The 24,157-nt window shown below is 43.7% G+C and overlaps 2 protein-coding genes across 5 annotated transcripts in view; both read left to right on the forward strand.

The window, feature by feature from the left end:
• Positions 1 to 5,217, forward strand: part of Atp13a3 (ATPase 13A3) — a 96,749-nt gene extending 91,532 nt beyond the window's left edge. For 3 of the 4 annotated variants that reach the window (XM_045149346.1, XM_045149347.1, XM_045149348.1), the window contains one exon: positions 3,564 to 5,217. In XM_045149346.1, the coding sequence (XP_045005281.1) occupies positions 3,564 to 3,761 (198 nt within the window). In that variant the 3' untranslated portion in view covers positions 3,762 to 5,217. Of the gene's footprint in view, positions 1 to 1,735; positions 1,820 to 3,563 lie in introns of all 4 variants that reach the window. The other variant, XM_045149345.1, reaches the window with a different exon arrangement.
• A 5,981-nt stretch (positions 5,218 to 11,198) lies between these two features.
• Gp5 (glycoprotein V platelet) lies at positions 11,199 to 12,923 on the forward strand. Its single transcript, XM_004665702.2, has one exon. It carries the CDS (start codon positions 11,199 to 11,201, stop codon positions 12,921 to 12,923), a length of 1,725 nt encoding a protein of 574 aa, XP_004665759.2.
• The last annotated feature ends 11,234 nt before the right edge of the window (positions 12,924 to 24,157 follow it).

Raw genomic sequence — 24,157 nt, forward strand, 5'->3', positions numbered from 1 at the left:
TGGGTTTCATTGCTTGCCTCACTTTGCACAGTGGGAGCAGTGGACCTAAGGATATGTGTTGTGTGTCTTATTTGGTCACACTTAGTTTTGGCTTCCTAACTCAGCCTGCTATTCCATTGCTTTTCTAATCAAGACTCATCTAGATAGACAAAACATGTTATTTTCCTATTTATTGTTATTCTTAAAGTCAATAATCAATGTTATCCTTTCTCTGTAATCCTTTAACAGTGCTACTTGTTGTAAATTTAAAAACAAAACAAAGTGACAGCTTTCATATTGATTTAGGAACAGTGATTTTCCACACTTGGATTAAAGAATTAAAATACCCAGGGAAAGTGGTCTGGAGAGATGGCTCAGCTGTTAAGTGCACTTCCTAAACAAGTGTGAGAAGCTGAGGGGCCTGAAAATAGCTAAGTTTCAGTCTCCAGAACCTGTGTTCACAGCTGGGCATGGCCACAGCACATACACCTCCAGTCCTGCAAAGGGGAGTGGAATATAGGGAATCAGTCGCTGGACTCACGCAAAAGAGGCTGTGACTCAAACAAAAATGGGCAGAAGAGCAATGGAGTAGAGCACCTGGTGTGTTCTCCTGCCACCACAGGCAAGCACATGAGGCACCACATTCATGTGTGCTCATGCCACATTACATCCACTTAAGCAAAAACAAAAAATCCAAGTACTGAGGTGTCACAGGTTAACACTAAGATTGGTGGTGGTGGTGGTGGTGGTGGTGGTGTGTGTGCATGATGGCTTCTGTATCTGAATGTAAGTATTTCCTTGTGGATTACTTTTTTGGTTTTTGTTGTTTTGAGACAGTTTCATTGTTTAGCCTTGGTTGGCTTTGTGCTATGTAGACCAGGCTGGATTTGAACTTGTGAAGATCCTCTGAATCTTCCCATTGCTGGCATTGCTGATTGTGCCACCGAACCCAGAAAACAACACTATTTAATTAACCTGAGAAAGAGGCAGGTAAAGAGAATGGGCACCAGGACCTCTAGCTACTGCAAACGAACTCCAGATGCATGCTTCGCCTTGTGCAGCTGGCTTACATGGGTACTGGGGAATTGAACTTGGGTCCTTGGGCCTTGCAGGCAAGTTACCCACTAAGCCATCTCCCCAGCCCAATGACACTGTTTAGTTAAGGTATGATATAGGTTTCTTAAGAATGTAACACAGAAACTGGGCATTGTGGCTCATGTCTTTATTCCTAGCACTCAGGTAAGAGGATCGTTGTGAGTTCGAGGCCACCCTGAGAATACAGTAAATTCCAGGTAAGCCTGGGCTAGAGGGAAACTCTACCTCAAAAAAAAAAACAAAAGTAACACAGCTTAATTGAGACACAATTTAGCCTCTGAGACCTGAAGCAGTGTGGCTTCAGATGCTTTGCTATCATTTAAAAAAGAAGGGTGTCGCCAGCCATAGGTGTGCACGCTTTTAAATCCCAGCTCTTGGGAAGCAGAGGTAGGAGGATTACTGTGAGATCAAGGCCACACTGAGACTACATAGCCAGAGCTAGAGTGAGACCCTGCCCCAGTAAACAAATAAAAGAGGGGCATCTTACTTATTTCCGTAAGATGAGCTCACACAACTGAATTCTAAAGCCAGTTTTAGAGCTGTCATTTTGCAGTACTTTTGCTACCTGCCATTGTCTGGTTTGCTTGCTTGCTTATTGAATGACTCAGAGGTTAAAGTCACGTGCTTAAATTAAATGACTGATTGTTTTGCTTTGACCCAGGCTGGCTTGAGATCTTCTGTGCAGTCCAGGCTGGTGTCTAAATCACAGCTTCATGCCTTAGCCTTCCCATTGCCGGGATTACAAGTATGTGTCACTATTTGTGGCTCCCAGTAGCTAACTTAGAAACACGTGTTAAGTATACATCCCAGCATATGTGCCTTCCTGATGTAGCTGTGCTGGGTGCACACAGTGGAGTCTGTCGGTCAGGCAGTGCTTCACTGTTGTGGGCCTGTTTTTGTGCTTCAGAGGAGAATGTAGCTGCCATCTCAGTACAGGCATTTATTGTTGGGTATTTTCATATCAGCTGAGGCTATGTCTTATGGTACATTTCAGCCCCTGTTGAATTTATATTTCTGTATATTAACCAGGGACTCTGGTGGCTGCTGCTGCTGCTTTTGAGGTAGGGCCTTGCTCTAGCCCAGGCTGACCTGGAAATCTACTATGTAGTCTCAGGTGGCCCCTAGCTCACAGCGATCCTCCTACCTTGGCCTCCTGAGTGCTGGGATTAAAGGTGTGCACCACCACACCCATGCCCTCCCTCCCTCCTCCTTTTCCTCCCCCACTTTTAAATATTTTATCAGAGAAAAAGAAAAGACATGAGTGTGCCAGGGCCTCTAGTCACTACACACATATTCCAGATGCATTACCTCCTGTATTCATTTGCCTTTACATGGGTCCTTTAGCTTTGCCTGCAAGAGCCTTAACTGGTAAGCCATCTCTTTAGCCCCAATTTGGTTTTGTTCGTTCGTGGGTTTTTTTTTTTTTTTTTTTGTTGTTTGTTTGTTTGTTTTTGAGGTAGGGTCTTGCTCTATCCCAGACCGACCTGGAATTCACTATGTAGTATCAGGGTGGCCGCAAACTTGTGGCAATCTTCCTACCTCCGCCTCCCAAGTGCTGGGATTAAAGTTGTGCACCACCATGCCCAGCAACCTTGCTTTCTTTTCCTCTAAGGATTGAGGTCATGTATATCCATAATATCAGGATTGATCACAAAGTTTTCAATAATGGCCACTGAGCCTTTAAAATTAGGTATTTGTAAGAACTAGAGAACCTGCTTTATACTTTTCTAGTATCTCCTTCCACTTATGGTGCATCAAGAAGAATGCACTAAATGAAAGTAGTTTGATGTTTGTGTCATTGCACTTTTATTTTTTATTTTATTTCTGTTTTTTTGAGACAGAGTCTTAGACTGTGTAGCCCAGGCTGGTCTTGAACTTGTTTCTCCTGCTCAACCTGAGTGCTAGGATTATAGGTATGTGCTGCTATGCCCAGCCAAGGATGTCCCTTTAAGGAGAGTGGTTTTAAAAAATGATTGGCAATGGATATGATCTTGGTCCTAATTTTGGCCCAACAGCATTTATTTCATGCTTCATGTGTTGAAAGGTAGGCCTCAACGGCAGCTGTCATACTTCCTTCCTTCTACAAGTGCTCAGCTGCCTGTGTGGCCACAAGCAAAAGTATCCAAGGGACAGTTTGGCAGACTGAGGATTTCCAAATTAAGTATTGAAGTATTTTCTTTCTAAATAGAGTTCTCATAATAGATGTTTTCTGTTAGATCTGTGAGTTACTTACTAGTACACACAAGGATACATGCACAAGACTAAAGAAACTGACATAAGTCTCACTGATAACCAGAAATCTGCTCTTTGAAAACAGTCTGTTCCTAAATAATTGAAAGCTGACTTGCCCATGCATTTTTCCCATTTATTTGTTGTACTCAGAAATCATTTCTTATTTTTTATGTCAATGTGTATTTTTAATAGACCTTTTAAAAAAGTGAGCCCTAAATTAACAACTAGGTGTTCTTTTTCCTTCCTTCCTTTCCCAGGAGTCGGTGGACCGATGGGGGAAGTGCTGCTTGTCCCGGGCCTCGAGCTGCAGGAAGAAAACTCCAAAGGCAAAGTACATGCATCTGGCCCAGGAGCTCTTGGTTGATCCCGAATGGCCACCCAAACCTCAGACAACAACAGAAGCTAAAACTTTAGTGAAGGAGAGTGGATCCTGTCAGATCATCACCATAGCATAGCAAAAGACTGGGTCTCAAGTGGTATGCTAACAGCAGTATTCAAGAGATTGTGATTGAAGGCTTTTCTGGTTCTGTGTCAGAATGACACAGTCTCAGTTTATGATCCTTTGAGTAATGCAGTAGCTGGTTGTGAAACAGACGAACCACACACACATAGGCACACAGAATAATGGTCTTGGGCTCACATTAGATTACCAGTCTGTCTAATCTTCATGTAGGGTAACCTGAATGTTATATACATTTCCAGAAGCTTGATTGTTACCCTAAGTGATATTCATGATTATTGGCACAAGAGAAATGTGTTTGGTAGGCTTTAGATACTAGTTTTTGGCACTAGTTGACTTCTTTATTTTCACATACCCTCTTATTAGCAAAAGTTCCTTTTTATATACAAGCCCTAAAATTGTGATTTTTAAGAATAAAATGGTCGATAATTAGCCTCTAGGGAAAATAGGTTTAAAGCCTGTTTTCGTTTGTTTCCAGTGTTTCTTGTTAAGAATTCTGTGGAAACATACATCAGTTCCCTTTGATAACCTAGGGTTGGGGGTGAGTTTGTGTGGTGTTGCTTCTAGAACAACTTGGTTAATTCCCATTTATGGTTTTACATTCTCTGTACAGACTGCCTGGGTTTTATTTCCTAATCAGCAAGGTGCTTAACTGCCTTTGGAAGATGCCCTTCAAAGCTCTTCAGTGGTCTTGTGCTGTATCTGTTGTCAGTAATCTAGTTTTCTTCAATTAAATGTTGTGGACCCTTTCCACTAGGAAAGAATCTGATTCTGTGGTCCAACCCAAGCAGCTGAGGTAAAAAGATTACTACAAGTTCAAGGCTAGCCTGGGTTAGGTAGCTAGAGCCTGTCTCAGAAAAGAAAACCAAGATAGGGGTGTGGGAGGGATGAAGGTAGGGAAAAAGAGATTATTTCTTTTGGCAGTAGCTCTATCTTCTCTGATGCCTTCATATCTTTTTATTTTCTTTCTCTTCTCCTATTATTTTAAATTATTTTAAAGGCTTCCTTTTTCTCCCTGTTTGAATACGTAATGGCAGGGTTATACTGAGCTTTGAATTTAGAATTTTACCTTGAAATTTTTTTTAAGGTTTAATGTATGCCTCATCTATCAATAAGGCTTTAAAAATTAACAAGTTTTGTTTTTAAGCAATTGCTTTTTTAAAAAGCAGTGTTAACTTAGTGGAAGCTTGTTGCATACCATTAGGTGGTGCCAGAGGTCAACACATCTATCTATTTTGAAACAAGTGAGCATATTTGGTATGGTATTTTCTGAGAAAAACAAACAGTTGAATTTACTGAGCCAAAAGAAATGTAGGAAATGAGCCTGGGTCTGGTGGCACATGCCTTTAAATCCAGGCCAAGGTAGGAGGATCTCTTTAAGTTCAAGGCCAGCTTGGGACTGACTACAGAGTGAGTTCCAGATCAGCCTGGGCTAGAATGAGACCCTACCTCCAACCCTTTTCCCCCCACCAGAAAGAAAGAAATGTAGGAAGTGTGTGTGTGTGTGTGTGTGTGTGTGTGTGTGTGTGTGTGTGTGCGCGCGCGCGCGCGCACATATGTGTGTGTGTTATTTTGCCTTTGTGTTTAAATTGTTTAAATTCTGAAGGAACTTAGAAGTGCCCTTCAAAATGCCTTCATAGGTAGGACCCAACAGTGTGGCAATGACCACAGTTATGACAGACACAGGAAAGTGATGTTTCTGTAAGAAGGACACTTACTAGCAATGTGATGACATGTTCATGCTTGTGCTATCCACTCCTGGCTCATCATCATCTCCTAGTGCCAGTTTACTGAATGTTACCCAGATTTGTAGGATTCTCTGTTTTGGTATCCTGCAAAGAGCTGAATGATGTTTGATAAATGTAGGAAAATGTAAATTATACTCAGGATCACTGTTGTTACTATTACTATTGGTGATTCTTACACAATCGAAGTTTTCCATCAAAATGTATGCTATCAAGATATATTAGATCAGAACAATTGTTCAATGAATGACTCTATGAAGCTATGCATCTTAGACCTCTTGAGCTGTGAATTAGCACTCTTTTCTATAATTACTTATTCTATTGTTGATAACTTCCATACTCATTTCAAATATGCTCAAGTGTTATTCTTGTAAATTTTTTCTTTGGTTTAAATACTGAAGCATATAATTAAAGTAATTGCTAAGCACAGCTTAAAATCCAATTATCAACTATATAACATCTTTAACAGCATGATCATAAGAATTTTTTGACATACATCCATTAACATTTTAGAGTCGATAAAGAGTTTATATCTCATTTGTCCATATTGCTTTGAAAGGAATGAGGCTTGATGTAGGAGGTCAGGCATTTGTAGGAAAGTGGATTTGAACATTGACAGGGTAGGTTATTCCAGTTGAAAATGTTACTTGAAGAATGTCTATGAATCCAGGTGTGGGTCCTGCTCAGTGCCATAGGTTAGATAGTCTTTTCTGTAGGTCATCATTACATAGTAATTTTGGTTCAGAATTTTACATTAAATTATTTGAGTGTATACAGACCTAAAATTTAAAATTTGTACATATATTATTTTGATGTATTAAGATTGATAAATATTGCTGATTTAAATTTTATTTATACACATACTTAAGGGACAGAAATGTCCAGGAAAGTAATTGTTAAATAATGATATGTAACTTTTTAACTTTTTAAATAAATAACAAGATTTTTAATGTGTGTTTCCCTCAGGGTTGTTTAAAGTTGTTTGTTTGGTGTTTTTTTTTTCCCCTCAAATATAAATAGTGGTAACTATATGTTTTCTATCTTCTAGCACCAACTGCTGTAAAACAATGCTGCAAATAATGCTTGAATGAAAGTGGCTAAGCCAACAAATACTTTTTATAGTAGTTTTTATAATACTTAAATTGGAAAGCTTTCCAAATTGCACTTGCATTTAAACAAAACTGTTACAGTTTTTACTCTATTTATTTTGTTTCCCATGTTGATGAAAGTACCGCACAGTTTCAAAGGCATGGTGAACATCATTGGTTATGTAGTGGGCTCTAAAGCACTGACCAGTAACACCCTGCAAAGAGCAGACGCGAGCTTTAGGAGCAATCTGATACTTATGCATGCAGTTTTGACATACCTGCAAATGGATTTTGTATATTTATGGCAGGAGATTGTTGGGGACTTTTAACAAAATAGGCTATTAATTTTTGTACAGTCTGGGCATTTACACATTTTAATGTATTAAATTTGATAATTATGTGCACATGAAATTAATAAACCAGTTAATTCCTGTTATGGTTTGTGAATTCCCTAAGATCTTGGATCTTTTTTTGATTAACTTTATATCAGAAATGATACTGCATCTTTATATTTTTAAAATTGTATTGCTGCTCAAGAATGGTACCCTGTTGTCAAAAAGGCATACATTCATAATTGTACATTCATTGTAAATAACCTTATAGAATCTTTTTTGATTGAATCTATTCAAAATAAAATACAAAAATAAAATTTTAAATGAAATGACATTTCCATAATTTTTCCTGGGTCGATCTTTTTAGTTCTGTGAATACAGCACTCTCTTGATTAATCTTCCTGATGAATACCAACCCATTTCCTTTTTTGTAAATTTGGAATTTTAGTGCAGTATTCCTGTATCACATCAGGCTTGTGAGTACTGACTTAGGGATGCTCAGCAGGTGAGAGGGAAATGCTGAAATAGGACCAGAAACATTTCTGTATATTTAGGAAGATAAAATGCTGACACCGCATAGTCTTACAGTGGTATCCATGGGCTCGAAAGAGCACTGGAGAAGACTGGAGGTAGGTAGCTAAGGGTTGTAGAAATCCCAGAAAGCAGCTTTAGGTTGGTTTTTGTGCCTGGTTGAGGGGTAGTTTCAGGAATGCGGGGCAAGGAGATAGAGCATGTCCAGCTGCAGTATGGTGGTTTGTAAGGGGGAAGGGCTGGTAGGAGTAAGGAGTTTGGAGCTGTGCAAAGAGCCCACCATACATGCAGAGGCAGTGCTTTTTCCTTGTGGCTCGGGACTGACGTTACATTGCATGGAAGGGTGAAAAAAAAAGCTGGGCTAGGTGGCACAGGCCTGTAATCCTAGTTCACAAGAGGCTGAGGCAAAAGGTTTGCCAGCTTGATGCCTGGACCACAAGAAGACCCCATTTCAAATAAAAGTGAAACTGCAGTGTTTCCTTCCCCCACCCCCCAGTACCTACAAGTGGGTTGAAGGGGCTTTCCCAGTCTGTGTAGTAACATACCACTCCATTCTGTAATTCCACAGGTGAATGTTTATTCACTGAGCAATAGAAACATTCTCCTTCACTTTATTTTTGTGTTAAAAATTTAAATTAGTTGGCCAGGCGTGGTGGTGCACGCATTTAGTCCTAGCACTTGGGGAGGCAGAGGTAGGAGGATCTCTTGTGAGTTCAAGGGCACCCTGAGATGACAGTGAATTCCAGGTCAGCCTGAGCTAGAATGAGACCTTACCTTGAAAAAAGCCTTTTTTTAAATAGTGGGCTGGAGAGAGAGCTTTGTGGTTGTGGTGCTTGCCCACAAAGCCAAAAGACTTAAGTACAGTTCACCAGTACCCATATAAAGCCAGATGCACAAGGTGGCACATGTGTCTGGAGTTCATTTGTAGCAATGGCTAGAGGCCCTGGGGTGCCCAATTTCTATGCAGAAAAGGGCATTGTGCCCTGGAGATTTGATTGTTCAAGATAAAAGACAAACTTCAAAGGAACATAGAGGAATAATTTCTGAGTTGGAAGAATGATTTATTTTTAAAGGCACAAGTCATAAGAGATCTATCAAGGGGCCTGGAAAGATGGCTCAAAGGTTAAAGGCTTGATGGCCTGGGTTCAAGTCCCCAATACTCAAGCAGAGCCAAGTGTACAAAGTGGCAAATGCGTCTTGAATTCATTTGCAGTGTGAAGAGGCACCTTGTCTGCAAATAAAAGTTTAAAAGATCTATTTAAAGACACCGTAAAGAGGACAATACAAAACTGGAAGTACTTGAAGACATTTGTAACCTGCATAACTAATAAGGTTTTCCTGGCTGGAATCTTACAAGATGGTCACAACATAGTTGCATATAGAAAAGGAAGTAACGCTGGGCATGGTTTAGCAGCATTCAGAAGACGGGCTAGCTGATCATAAATCTGAGCCCATCCTAGGCTTACAGAACCAGACCGTTTCATAAAACCAAAAAGCAGGAGGGGCAGGGGGAGCCCATATTTCTCTGTAGACGAGGACCAAATGGCCCTTCATCCTATGCAAGGTGTCCAAGTTCACTATTGAGTAGGGAAGTGCATAATTAAAACCACACTACAGCCAAGTGTGAGCAGAGGTGCAGCTGCCAGTAGCAGGCAGAATTGTGCATTAGCGCAGCCTACCCTGGAAAGCACTTTGACATAAATTAGACTGAACTTGGAACTGCCCTTAGCAGTGTTAAACATGTCCAGCAATGTCTTTAGCCTGACTCTTAAAAAAAATGTTGCCAGGCATGTTGGCAACATGTCTTTAGCCCCAGCACTTGGGAGGCAGAGGTAGGAAGATCGCCACCCTGAGACTACATGGTAAATTCCAGGTCAGCCTGGGCTAGAGCAAGACCCTACCTTTAAAAAAAAAAAAAAAAAGAAAGAAAGAAATTGAGGGCTGGAGAGATGGCTTAGCAGTTAAGCGCTTGCCTGCGAAGCCTAAGGACCCAGTTCGAGGCTCGATTTCCCAGGACCCACGTTAGCCAGATGCACAAGGGCGCGCACGCATCTGGAGTTCGTTTGCATTGGCTGGAAGCCCTGACGTGCCCATTCATTCTATCTGCCTCTTTCTGTCGCTCTCAAATAAAAAGAAAAAGAAAAAAGAAATTGAGCAGTTGAGAATGTTCTTATCCTTATTTCAAAAAGAAAAGAAAGATGGAGATGAGAATTGGCACAACGGCATGCAAAGAAAGCTTGGCCCATCCAGGGGTGTGGTTGCTGCAATAATCCAAATATGTCACTAATCGAGCATCAGTGTTGTGCCATTTAAGGAAAGATCTCCTGCACCCTCTATTCATTAGCTGTAACAGTAAGGCTTGAGTTATATATGGTCTCTCTCATGAAGTAATTGCCATTAAAAACCAGAATATTCCCTCGGAGATAGCCCTCTCCCTGACTATTCTGGTAGTGTTTATCTTCAGGATGCAAGAATACCCCTTTTCCTCTGGAGAGTGCAGAGTCACACATACAGCTGTATGCCTTGCAGTCACTTTGAGGTGCAGACTCCCTTCAGGTAAGGCCAAATATTCTCAAATTAGTGTAGATAATTAGCGGGCTCGCTCTGTTTGTGTGTGCATAAGAAACTGGTACAAGAAATAGGGAATTTTACTTGGGGGGAGAGTTTTTGGCAGACTAGTATTGTGTATTTCAAGGAAAATTAATTGCCCCAAGTATTTTTATTAATAGTAGTTCCTAATTTGTGTCAGAAAGACTACCTTCAAATTCTGATTCTGTGACCCTATGTTATTTTATGTTATTTAATGGTTCTGTGCATAAATATCCTCAACCTGGTACCTTGCTCACAACTGGAATAAAGGAGCCTAAAGTAAAATGTGGAGGGTAATATGTTGAGTAAAGCCATGGGCATTATCATCTGCCTTGCTTAGCTTGCCTGTTAACCGTGAGTGGTCCTTGCTGTAGGGTGTTGGTACTTTGGAAATTGCTTGATCCTGACTAAAAGAATCAGATGAGGTGGGGTGCAGACTTCACCGGTCTCTTCCTGTTGGATAGAGCCAACCGTGCTAAGTTAAAAGTCAAGAGCACAGGCCTTTTTCATTTTTTAACCTGAATGTGAGAATAACTAAGTCGTTCTATGTAAAGATTTTTATTTATTTATTTGAGAGAGAAAGAATCTGGCTTGGCAGGGCCTCTAGCCACTACAAACAAACTCCAGATGCATGTGCCACCTTGTGCTTCTGACTTACGTGGGGGCTGGGTAATCGAGCTTGGGTCCTTAGGCTTTAGAGGCAAGTGCCTTAACTGCTGAGCCATGTCGCCAGCCCTGTGTAAAGATTTTTTTGTTTTTGTTTTTTTGAGGTAGGGTCTCGCTGTAGCTCAGGCTGACCTGGAATTCACTATGTAATCTCAAGGTGGCCTTGAACTCACGGCGATCCCCCTACCTCTGCCTCCCAAGTGCTGGGATTAAAGGTGTGCGCCACCACGCCCGGCTCCTGTGTAAAGATTTTTAAGTAGGCTGTTGTATATCTGGAAAGTGCCCAGATGTTTTAAGTTGGGTAGAAAAGTGATAAAAGAAAGATCTATTGTAGAACGATTATTTTCTCACCATGGGGGAACCCCACACAAACACAAACACTAAGAAAAAAATGTATCTGGGCGGCCTTGGAGCTGGGGAATGCTGGTGACAGGGCGGGGCTCGGATGATCCGCTGAGCGTGTGTGCATCCGTCCGCAGGCATGCTGAGGGCCGCGCTGTGGTGCGCCTTGCTCGGGCTTCTGCGCACTCAGCCCGCTCCCTGTCCACAGGCCTGCAAGTGTGTGTTCCGCGACGCCGCGCAGTGCTCGGGCGGCAGCGTGGCGCACATCCCGGCGCTGGGCCTCCCCACCAACCTCACGCACATCCTGCTCTTCCGAATGGAGCGGGGCGCCTTGCACAATCACAGCTTCAGCGGCATGACGGTCCTGCAGCGCCTCATGCTCTCTGACAGCCACGTCTCTGCCATAGCCCCAGGCACGTTCAACGACCTGGTCAAACTGAAAACCCTCAGGTTGTCGCGCAACAAAATCACTCATCTTCCTGCCGCACTGCTAGACAAAATGGTGCTCTTGGAACAGTTATTCCTGGACCAGAACGAACTGAGACACATTGAACAAGACATGTTTCAGAAGCTGGCTCACCTTCAGGAACTCTATTTGAATCAAAATCAACTCACTTCCATTCCTGCTAACCTCTTCACCAATCTGGGGAACCTGAAGCTGCTGGATCTGTCGGGAAACAACTTGACCCATCTGCCCAAGGGGTTATTCGAGGCGCAGGTGAAGCTTAAGAAACTGATGCTGCACTCGAACCAGCTCGTGTCTCTGGATTCGGGGCTGCTGGACCACCTGGGTGCCCTGATTAAACTGCAGCTGGACAGGAACCATCTCCGCTCCATTGCCCCGGGGGCCTTCGATCACCTGCAAAACCTGAGCGCCTTGACTCTCTCCAGGAACCATCTGGACTCCCTGCCCCCGGGACTCTTCCTTCACTCCCGCAGTTTGACCCGGCTGACCCTGTTCGAGAACCCTCTGGAGGAGCTCCCCGAGGTGCTCTTTGGCGAGATGGACGGCCTGCGGGAGCTGTGGCTCAACGGTACCCAGCTGCGCACGCTGCCCGTCGGCGTCTTCCGCAACCTGAGCGGCCTGCAGGCGCTGGGCGTGACGCGGAGCCCGCGTCTGAGCGCGCTGCCCCGGGACGCGTTCCGCGGTCTGGTGCGCCTGCGGATGCTGGCGCTGCACTCCAACGCCCTGGCCTCGCTCCCCGACGCCCTGCTGCGCGGCCTGGCCAGTCTGCGCCAGGTGTCGCTGCGCCACAACCGGCTGCGCGCGCTGCCCCGCGCGCTCTTCCGCAACCTCACGGCGCTGGAGCAGGTGCAGCTCCAGCACAACCAGCTGGAGACGCTGCCTGGAGACGTGTTTGAGACTCTGCCCCAGCTGACGCAGGTCCTGCTCGGTCACAATCCCTGGCTCTGCGACTGTGGCTTGTGGCCATTCCTCGAGTGGCTCCGGCAGCATCCGAACCTCGTGGACCGGGACGAGCCCCCGCAGTGCCACGGCCCAGAGCAGAGAGCGGGCCTGTTGCTCTGGGCCCTCCTGGAGGGCGACCGGTGGTGCCCGATCCCTCGAGGCCCGCCTCCTGACCCTCGAGGCCCGCCTCCTGACCCTCCAAGCCACAACTCTTTGGAAGCCCCGGAGCCTTCCTGGCTACCCAACAGCTCAGAGCCCTGGGTTTGGGCCCAGATGGTAGCCAAGGGCCAACGTCCAGACCATAGTCTCTTCTGGGGTCTTTATTTTCTACTTTTAGCAGCTCAGGCCGTCATAACAGCGATCATCATGTTTGCCATGATTAAAATCGGCCAGCTCTTTCCAACATTAATCAGACAGAGGCTCTTGTTTGAGTCAGTGGGAAAACCTTGTAATTAATTAAAACGTGACCAGGGTGTTGTGGGATGCAGCCCAGATGATAATCCACATGGGCTGCTGCTGCCTTCCTCCTCCTCCTCCTCTCTCTTTCCAATGGTCACTTCCTCCTGTCACTCACTCCCTGCCCCCCTCAGTCATTCCACTCTGTCTTCCTCCCCTGTCCTCAGTCTTTGTAAATTAGAACTGCTTGCCGGCCTTACCTGGAACTCCTCTCTATTGTAAGTTCTTGAGGAACCTCCATATGTGTTTGGGCCCGACCCCACCGTACTGGACTGAGTGCCTGGTAGACAGGGGCTCTTTCATGTTAACTGAGTTGAGGGCACATCTCCCAGGTTGGGCAGGACCTGTCCTACACGCAGGATCAATTGGGTTTGTGAAAGGAGTGCCTGAAAACCATTGAACCCTGCCAGGCGTGGTGGAGCACTCGGAGGCCAAGGTAGGAGGATCACTGTGAGTCTTTGTGTCTCTGATCTGTAGGCTGTTTGGGAAGGCGCTGGACTCCAGTCATTCAGGAAATAGTTTGGGGCTAGCCTCCTCTGTGATAGGCTGAGGCAAGAAGTACACAGAGTGTCCATCCAATTCCAGCCAGGTTAGGTCTGGGTGCCTGGAGCACAGCCATACAGACGGCCAGCCAGAAGTGGTTGGAATGGCATTGAGGGAGGAATATCGGCTGGCAAGAGTTCCCACGCCGATGTGAAGATGTGTGGGCCTGGTGGAGACACATGGTAGTCACCTTGTGTGAATTTCCACTTGCTTCACATCAGGGAAATATGTCATTTGGTTTCCATTTCCTAGACATAAACGCCACCTCATTTCACAAACATTTATGGAGCAGTGAACATGTGACAGGAATTCATGAATATAATGATAAGCTTGGTTTCCACTTTATTATGCTTGTCTCGCATTCTTACTTATCCTTCCAATTGAGAGCAGTTAAACTCTTGTTGCCTTAATTGGCTGTCTGTGCATGTGAGAGGCAGTGGTTAATAAATACATAGGCTGGGATCTGACAGCTGTGGGTGCATCCCAGCCTCTCCACTTACTAACCCTGCCTGAAGGATTTTGTACACGTGTTCTGTAAGCCTCTCCTCACCTGTGAGAAGAAATAAAAACAGTTCCTGCTTCACGGAGTCGCTGTGAGAATTAAAGGCAATAAAACATAAAGCTTTAACCCAGTGCCTTGCATACAATAAATACCCAATGAATGATAATGAATGGCATTTATTACTAAATTTATTTATTTATTACTAAAGGGCATGCAGTTAATATTTGCTTCTTCCCCTCCCCCAGTCTCTCATTTTTTGAGACATGTTCTCACTTTATGTACTCCAGGCTGTCTTTAAACTAGCAATCCTCCTACCTCTGCCTTCCGAGTGCTGGGATTAAAGGCATGCGCCACCACGCCCGGTTGGGCATCATGATTTCTAAAGAAGAGCATTGTTGGCTTTCCCCCCTGCGTATAAAAGGAAAAGTCAGCCTTTCAAGCGGCAGCTGCATTCTAACCAGTTCGTCTGCATCTGGGAGTGGTCTCGGCCTGTGTGGTCTGCTCTAGGTGCAGCACAAGGGATCTGCCCAACATCACAAGAGCAGATCAGGAATTTGGATCCTGCCATCTGGCGATATGGTTCTTCAAATTCAAATTCACACGTCTCCTTGGTGAAGCTGCTCTCATTTGTCCCCTGTGCTCGCTGCTGGGTGCACCCTTCTCAGGCCCTGGCCATCCTCCCACATTTGGTCCCGGGGAGGACTTTCTGATAGTCTGTTTAATGAGCATTTGCACTGTAAGCTTCTTGGCCAGCCCTTGTCTTATTTGTTTCTAATTTTTTGGAACTAACTGCCACTTAAAATCCAGACTTTTGTTGTTGTTGTTGTTGGAATACAGACACAGTTCTAACCATGACTCTGCGGCAGGCTTCTTAGGTCTAAGCTTCTGTGTCTTCCCCCACAGAATGAGGCTAACAGGAGTCTCCCATTGCTGCAACGTCCCAATGACATCGTCTCTACCAGATTAAAAAGCCAGCAGCTAATCCCCAGGGCTCAATGAAGGTCAATATTTTGATTTCCAGAATCCACTGCATTCTAATGCTTCTTGCTGCCCTTTCACATGTGGATTCATTTGGCAAATATTGGTTGAGTACCTGCAATGTACTAAGGCCCTGTACCGAGTGGAAGGTCAGAGCTGCCTGGGAAATAGAGCGCACCCTGCTGGGATTACCATGATGCTGCTCCTAAAAAGCAGGCCATTGCCTTCAGATATTCAGAAAAGTGGGTAGGACAGCTCTTGACACTACTAGCTTTATAAAATATAGTTTGCGAGCTAGAGAGATGGTACAGTGGTTAAAGGTGCTTACCTGCAAAACATGGAGGCCCAGGTTTGATTCCCAAGTACCCATGTAAGGCCAGATGCCCAAAGAGGCGCACATATCTGGATTTCTTTTGCAGTGGCATGAGACCCTGATGCATTCATTTTCTATCTGCCCCTTTCTGTCTCAAATAAATAAAATATAAAAATATTGGGCTGGAGAGATGGTTTAGGGGTTAAGGTGCTTGCCTGCAGAGCCTAAGGACCAGGTTCAATTCCTCAGTACCCACGTAAGTCAGATGCACAAGTTGGCGCATGAATCTGGAGTTCTGGAGTTCATTTTCAGGGGCTAGAGGCCCTGGTGTGCCCATCCTCGCCCTCAAATAAATAAAATACTTAAAAACATACAGAAATATTTACTTGGCTGCATTTTTTAAAAACAGACGAAAACAGCAGAGCCCAGGATGGTGCTCAGTGGCAGGGCAGTTGCCTAGCATGCATGGGGTTTGAGCTCCAGAATTACCAAAGAAATACAACAGTTAATGTTGAAGGATCCTGTGTATAGCTTTTCTCAGACTTTAGAGACAAGCCTCTCTCTCTCTCTCTCTCAGCAAATGTGTTTTACATCCCAGTATACTCTTGGTTTTATTTTATTTTATTTTATTTTTGATGTAGGGTCTCACGCTAGCTCAGGCTGACCTGGAATTTACTATGTAGTCTCAGGGTGGCCTTGAAGTCATGGCCATCCTCCTTCCTCTGCCTCCTGAGTGCTGGGATTAAAGGCGTGTACCACCATGCCTGGCTTGTTCTTGTTTTTTTTTTTTTTTAATTTATTTATTTATTACAGAGAGAGAGAAAAAATGGGCACACCAAGGACTCTAGCCACTGCAAAAACAGTTCCAGACGCATGTACCACCATGTGCATCTTGCTTATGTAGGTTCTGGGTCCTTTGGCTTTGTAGGTGAGCACCTTAATCACTAAGCCATCTCTCCAGTCTTCAGGCTTTTTTTTTTAAAACAATTCAAGCTCACTGTTTTGTTTCAAGCTTCAGTGAATATTTCAGATCTCACTGTTTAATAAGCTAGGTAAGGACTGTGGAAGTGGTAGGCAAACCATAAGAAAATGGTCTTAGGCTTGAGAGATGGCTCAGCAGTTAAGGCATTTGCTGGCAAAGCCTAACAACCCAGGTTCGATTCCACAGTAACCATGAAAATCCAGATGTACAAGGTGGCACACGTATCTGGAGTTTGCAGTGGCTGGAGGCCCTGGAGTAGCCTTTTTTTTTTTCTCTGTCTCTCTACCTCTTTCTCTCTCTCTCTTTCTCTCTCTCTCATAAATATCTTTTTTAAAAATTGAGGTTATCTTTTTTTTTTTTCTTTAGGTAGGGTCTTGCTGTAGCCTAGGCTGACCTAGAATTTACTATGTAGTCTCAGGGTGGCCTCGAACTCTTGGAGATCCTCCTACCTCTGTCTTCTGGGTGCTGGGATTAAAGACATGTACCACCACGCCTGGCAGAGATTATCTTTTTACTGAATGTACTATAGAATTCCATTGCCAAACATTGTTGGCTTAGCCGGGCGTGGTGGTGCATGCCTTTAATCCCAGCACTCGGGAGGCAGAGGTAGGAGGATCGCTGAGAGTTCGAGGCCACCTGAGACTACATAGTGAACTCCAGGTCAGCCTGAGCCAGAGTGAGACCCTACCTCGAAAAACAAAACAAAACAAAAAAACCCACAGATTGTTGGCTTGCTTTTATCATGTGCATATAGATTTTCCATAGGTACTGAGGAATAAAATCTGGGTCGTCAGGTTTTGCAAGCAAGTGCCTTTAACTGCTGAGCCATCGTCTTTCCAGCCTTCCTACATTTTTTTTTCTGTCCCTTCTTCTGCAATGTTCCCTGATCCTTGGAGAGCATAACAGAGATGTCACATTTAACATTGAGTCCTCAGCAGTCACTTATCAACATTTTGAGACATTTTTGATCTCAGGAACCACTGCCATCTGCAATAAAAGAAACTCCTCTGACCAAAGGTGAGAACAGCACTTAATCTATGGGTGCAAGCATAATATAAATATTTAGAGGTAATTAGATGGGCAGAACATATTCATGTAGCCAAACAATAGTAGCAGCATCCCCTCTAGAGCATGTAACCTTCCTTGCCATTAGACTTTTGACAGTATTTTCAGTGCCAATCAGAGAGCAGGTGGTTATCCCAATAACTAGCATGCCACTATTGCATCAATGGGCACAACTTGCCTGGCTTGATTGCTTGTGTAGCACATAGGGTGAATGCACCTGTGGGTGAGACTGTTGATATTTCTCCCCAGGAGCCTACATATAACTTTTCAGCACCATGCCCATGGGCAAGCAAGGAGGACGCTTCCAACTCAGTTCTAGTTCCCAGAATCCTTCCACTGATGCATGCGGGGTCTTCAGCAATATGGTCCCACCTTCTAGTCCTGCTGAAAAAACCAAGAACCTGAGCAATAGTCTGTATTGCTTGGGGGCTTCAGTGATCATCCTGACCAACCAGCCACTGGAAGACATTCTGTAACAATCTGTGGTTTCAGATAATAGCGTTATCCATCCCCATAGGGATTTTTTTTTCCCACTTTCTCCTTCTCTTTTCTTTTAATCTTATTTATATTTTTTAATTAGCAACAAAGAAGTAAGTTTCCTATGTATTTTGTTGTTTTTCAAGGTAGGGTCTTGCTGTAGCTCAGGCTGACCTGGGATTCACTATGTAGTCTCAGGGTGGCCTCAAACTCACAGCAATCCTCCTACCTCTGCCTCCCAAGTGCTGGTATTAAAGGTGTGTGCCACCACACCTGGCTTTCCTATGTATTTTTCATGACATTAGATTTTTTATTTTTATTTTAATTTATTTATTACACAGAGAAGAAAAGAGGCGGGGGGGGGAGGGAGAGAGGGAAGGAGAGAGGGAGAGAATGCGTACACCAGGGCTTCCAGCCACTGTAAATAAATTCCAGATGCATGTGTCACCTTGTGCATCTGCCTTATATGACTACTGAGGAGTCGAACCTGGATCCATAGATGTTTTCAGCAAGTGCCTTAACCACTAAGCAATCTTTCCAGTCCAACTTTAGTTATTAAAATTTTTAGTTGTTATTTATTTATTTGCAAGCAGAGAAAGATAGAAGAGAACAGACAGACAGAATGGGCACATGCTGGAGGCTTCAGCTGCTGCAAACAGAATCCCCATGTATGCTCCACCTTGTGCATCTGACTTAATGTGAGTACTGGGGAATTGAACCAGGGTTGTTAGACTTTGCAGGCAAGTGCCTTAACTGCTGAGCCAACTCTCCAGCCCCATGACTTTAGTTTTGATTAACTCTCCCCAAGGCCCATCCTCTCCTCGATTCCCTTCCCTTGACCCCACACAAACTTTTTCACCCCCAGTATACCATCCCTCTACTTAGGTATCTGTTGTCCCCTTTCATTCATTAAAGCCTTCCCCTCATCCTCCTCCTGGCTCCTTTCTAGCTTCAATGCACAAAGTGGTGCTTGTGCCTAGAGTTCATTTGCAATGGCCTATGGCTCTTGCTGTCTCTCTCTCTCCTCTCCTCTCTTGCATTTTCTGCTCCCACAGAAATAAATAAAATTACTTTTTTTTGTGAGAGAGAGAGTGAGAGAAAATTGGCACACCAAAGCCTCCAGCCACTGCAATCGCACTCCAGATGCGTATGTCACCTTGTGTGTATGCATGACCTTGAGCTTGTATCACCTTGTGCATCTGGCTTACCTGGAACCAGGGGAGTTGAACATGGGTCTTTAGGCTTCATAGGCAAGTGCCTTAACCACTAAGCCATCTCTCCAGCCCCCAAATTTTTTTTAATTTTTTATTTATTTATTTGAGAGCGACAGACACAGAGAGAAAGACAGATAGAGGGAGAGAGAGAGAATGGGCGCGCCAGGGCTTACAGCCTCTGCAAACGAACTCCAGACACGTGCGCCCCCTTGTGCATCTGGCTAACGTGGGACCTGGGGAACCGAGCCTCGAACCGGGGTCCTTAGGCTTCACAGGCAAGCGCTTAGCCCCCCCCCAAATATTTTTTAATATTTTTTAAATATTTTCTCTACACCTATATCTTAAAATATTCTCTGTACTTTTCTCTAGTCATTTCAGGGTTTCAGGTTTTACACTGAGGTCCCTGATCCATTTAGAGATGGGTTTTGTGCCTTGTGAGAGACAAAGGTTTACTTTCATTCTTCTACATGTAGAGATCCAGTTTCCCCAGCACCACTTGTTGAAAGTCCTGTCTTTTCTCCAATGTGTGTTTTTGTCCTTTGTCAAAAATCAGATGTCTATAGTTTCTTGGACTTGTACTTGAATTTTCTATTCTATTCCATTGATCTATATGTCTGTTTTTGTGCCATTACCATGTTGAGAGAGAGAGAGAGAGAGAGAGAGAGAGAGAGAGAGAGGGAGGGAGGGAGGGAGGGAGGGAGCGAGAGAGGGAGAGAACCTTCCTTATGTTGAGATATGCTCCCTCCATCCCTATTCTCCCAGAGTTTTTACCATGAAGGGGGATGTTGGACTTTGTCAAAGGTCTTTGCTGCATCTGTTGAGATGATCATGTGATTTCTTTCCTTAAGTCTTTTTATGTGAGATATTACACTTATTGATTTACATATGTGGAAATGCTGACCCATCTCTGTCTCTCTAGAATAAAGGCAACTTGATTGAGGTCAATGATTTTTGTTGTTGGTAGGGACTTGCTCTAGCCCAGGCTTGAATTCATTATCTAGTCTCAGGCTGGCCTCCAACTCAACAGCAATCCTCCTACCTCTGCCTCCTGAGTGCTGGGAGTAAAGATGTGCACCACTATGCCTGGATTCAATGAGTCTTTTTTTAAAGAAAGAGGGAGGGAGAGAGAATGGGCATGCTAGGGCCTATGGGGACTGCAAACAAACTCCAGATACTTGTGCCACCTTGTGTATCTGGCTTATGTGGATCCTGGGGAATTGAACCTGGGTCCTTTGTCTTTGCAGGCAAGAGCCTTAACTGCTAATCTCTGTAGTCTGATTTTTTTGATATATTCTTGATTTCAGTTTTTAATTTTATTTTATTAAGACTTTTTACATCTATGCTCACCTCAAATATTGGTCTATTAAGTGTGTGTATATATATGTATATATGTATATACATACACATACACACATATATATGTATATATGTATGTGTATATACATAGATAGATAGATAGATACATACATACATACATACATACATATATATATATATATATATTTTTTTTTTTTTTTCATTCAGGTTCTCACTCTTGTCCTTTTACCTCAGCCTCCTGAGTGCTGGGATTAAAGGCATGCACTGTCATCTCCAGCTTTCTGTCTGGTTTTGCCATTAGTGTTGTTGCATAGCCATTTACTCTGGATTGGAACATTCCCTCCTGGGAGGAAGAGGGAAGTTCAGGAGACTCAGAAGGTCAACAAGCCTGGGAGAGTTGAAATTTCAAAGGTTGTAAGACCCTCCTGAAGGTTATAGAGAAGACCCTGGCTGGCATTGCTGTGGCAGTGAGCTCCAGAGGGGCAGCCTGCGCCGGCCTTCTCCTCGGCTGGGCCGGGCTTTCAGTGACCCGACTGTCTTTGAGTCACCTGAGCTCCTGTAGGCAGCCCCCCACCCGGCCTGCAAGTCACCCCATGAACTCATTGGTGCCTTGGTGCTTCACCCCTGTCTGAACTGAATATAGATGTATGTTCACGCATCCCCAGGGGAAGGGTTCACAGAACAAGGGTGATACTGGCTTCACAGAAGGAGTGAGGAAGCATTCCTTCCTTTTCTATTTTATGGAATAACTTGAGAAGCAGGGGTTTCCATTCTCTTTAAAGGTCGGGTAGAATTCTGCAGTAAACACTCTGGACCTGGAATGAATTGTTTTTTATTGCCAATTTATTATTTTTTTTAAATTTTTAAGTTTTGGTTTTTTTGAGGTAGGGTCTCACTCTAGCCCAGGCTGACCTGGAATTCACTGTGTTTTCTCAGGCTGGCCTTGAACTCATAGCGATCTTCCTAACCCTCCTCTCTATGCCTGGCTTATCACCACTTTAATCTCATTGCTTGCTATATATCTATATAGATTATTTATCTCATCTTGTGTTTACTTAGGTCATATGCATATAGAAACTCACCCTATTTTTTTAGGTTTTCCAGTTTGGTGAAATATAAGCGTTTAATAATGTACTTATGATTCTCTCAAACTAAGCAGTATGTGTTGTAGTGGCTTCCTTTTCGTCTCTGAGCTTATCCATTAGGGTCTTCTCTCTTTTGGTTAAGTTGGCTAGACGTTTATAAATATTGCTTATCTTTTATCTTTGTTTCATTAATCTTTTTGAGTTTTTTTGTGTATGTTTTTTTCATTTGTATTTTACTAATTTCTGCCTTGATCTTGATTGCTACTTTTCTTCTGGCAATTTTGGGTTGGGTTTATTCTCGTTTACCAGGCCCTTTGGGTAGACATTGAGTTATTCACTCAGGGTTTTTGTAGCGCAGACATTTATAGCTTTCAACTCCCTCTCAGGACTGTCTTCTTGTGTCCCAGAGGTCTTGATATATTGTGTTCTCATTTTCACTCAGTTCTAGGAGATTCAAAGATTTCTTTATTTATTTATTTGACAGAGAGAGAGGTGGGGGAGAGGGAGAGAGGAAGAGAGAGAGAGAGAGAATGGGTGTGCCAGGGTATCCAGCCACTGCAAACGAACACCAGACACATGAGCCACCTGTGTATGTGGCTTACGTGGGTCCTGGGGAATTGAACCTGGGTCCTTTGGCTTTGCAGGCAAGTACCTTAACTGCTAAGCTATGTCTCTAGCTCAGTCCTCGGATTAAAAAAAAAGTATTTATTTATTTATTTGAGAGAGAGAGAGAGAGAAACAGAGACAGAGAGATAGACAAAGAGTATGGGTGTATCAGGGTATCCTGCTACTGCAAATGAATTCCAGATGTATGTACCATTTTGTGCATCTAGCTTTACATGGTACTGGGGACTTGGAGCTGGGGTATTAGACTACAACCAGGCCTTTGAACCACTGAGCAATCTTTCCAGGCCAAGTTCTACGATTTGAAAAAATTTCATTCTTTATTTATTCAATGACACAGTATCATTCAGTAGCATGTTGTTTAATCTCCAAGAATGTGTATGTGTTTTCTCTGGCTGATGTTTTTTTTCCCCAAGGAAGGGTCTCACTCTAGCCCAAACTGAATGTGTAATTCCAGGCTGGCCTCAAACTCCTGGCATTCCTCCTACCTTGCCCCCCACCCCCAAGTGCTGTAATTAAAGGCGTGTGCCACCATGCCCAGCCTTCTCTGTTTTTTTTTCTTATTGTTAACTTATAGCTTTATTGCATTATGGTTGGATAAAATACAAAGTGTTATTTCAAGTTTCTTAAATTTGTTGAGACTTGCTTTGTGTCCTATTATGTGATCTGTTTTAGAGGAAGTTCCAAGGGCTGGTGAGATGAATGTGTGTTCTATATGTAGTGTTTGGATAGAATGTTCTTTAAATGTCTGATAGATCCATTTGATCTATGGGTTCTAGTAATTCTATTGTTTCTCTATTTTCTGTCTAGTTGACCTGTCTATTGGTCATAGTAGGGTATTGAAGTTGCCTACCATTATTGTGTTAGGATTTATCTCTGACTTTATAGCTAGTAAATTTCTAAAAATTAAATTAGGGCTGGAGAGATGGCTTAGTGATTAAAGTACCAGCCTTCAAAGCCTAAGGACCCAAGTTCAATTCCCCAGGACCTACATAAACCAGATGCACAAGGTGGCACATGTGCCTGGAGCTTGTTTACAGTGGCTGGCATGCCCATTCTCTATCTGCCTCTTTCCCTCTTTATCTCAAATAAATAAGTAGATAAATAAGTAAGTTAAAAAATAAAATAAAGCCGGGCGTGGTGGCGCACGCCTTTAATCCCAGCACTCGGGAGGCAGAGGTAGGAGGATTGCCGTGAGTTCAAGGCCACCCTGAGACTACAGAGTTAATTCCAGGTTAGCCTGGACCAGAGTGAGACCCTACCTCGAAAAACCAAAAAACAAAAAATAAAATAAAATAAAATAAAGTTAGCCACACCTGTTTGTTTCCTGGTTCTATTTGCTTGACATATCTTTTCCCATCTCTTCACCCTAAGGTGGTGCCTGTCTTTTACAGTCAGGTGAGTTTCTTGAGGAAAAAGCAAATAGGTCTTATGTTCTGATCCAGCCTGTTAGTCTGTTTCTTTTTTTAAAAATTATTTTTATTTATTTATTTGAGAGTGACAGACAGAGTACGAGGCAGAGAGAGACAGAGAGAGAGAGAGAGAATGGGCACACCAGGGCCTCCAGCCACTGCAAACAAACTCCAGATGCATGTGCCACCTTGTGCATCTGGCTTACATGGGTTCTGGGGAATTGAGCCTCAAACCAGGGTCTTTAGGCTATAGGCAAGCACTTAACTGCTAAGCCATCTTTCCCACCGAGGCTATTTCTTTAAAATTTATTTATTTATTTTGTTTTTCGAGGTAGGGTCTCACTCTGGCCCAGGCTGACCTGGAATTCACTATGGAGTCTCAGGGTGGCCTTGAACTCACGGTGATCCTCCTACCTCTGCCTCCCCAAGTGCTGGGATTAAAGGCATGCGCCACCACGCCTGGCTCTAAAAATTTTTTAAAATTTATTTATTTGAGGCTGAGAGAAAGGGCCAGACATAAAGAAAGCATGGGGGTGCCAGGGCTTCCTGCCATTGCAAATGAACTCCCGATGCTCGTGTCACGTTGTGCGTCTGCCTTTTACATGAGTACTGAGGAGTCAGACCTTGGTCATAGGCTTTGCAAGCAGGCACCTTTAACCACTGAGCCATTTCCCAGCCCTGGAGCTCAGTCTTGGAGGGACTTGGTACTGCTTCATGGATGG

Source organism: Jaculus jaculus, chromosome 5 (assembly GCF_020740685.1).
Source record: "Jaculus jaculus isolate mJacJac1 chromosome 5, mJacJac1.mat.Y.cur, whole genome shotgun sequence".
Classification (NCBI taxonomy): Eukaryota; Metazoa; Chordata; class Mammalia; order Rodentia; family Dipodidae; genus Jaculus; species Jaculus jaculus.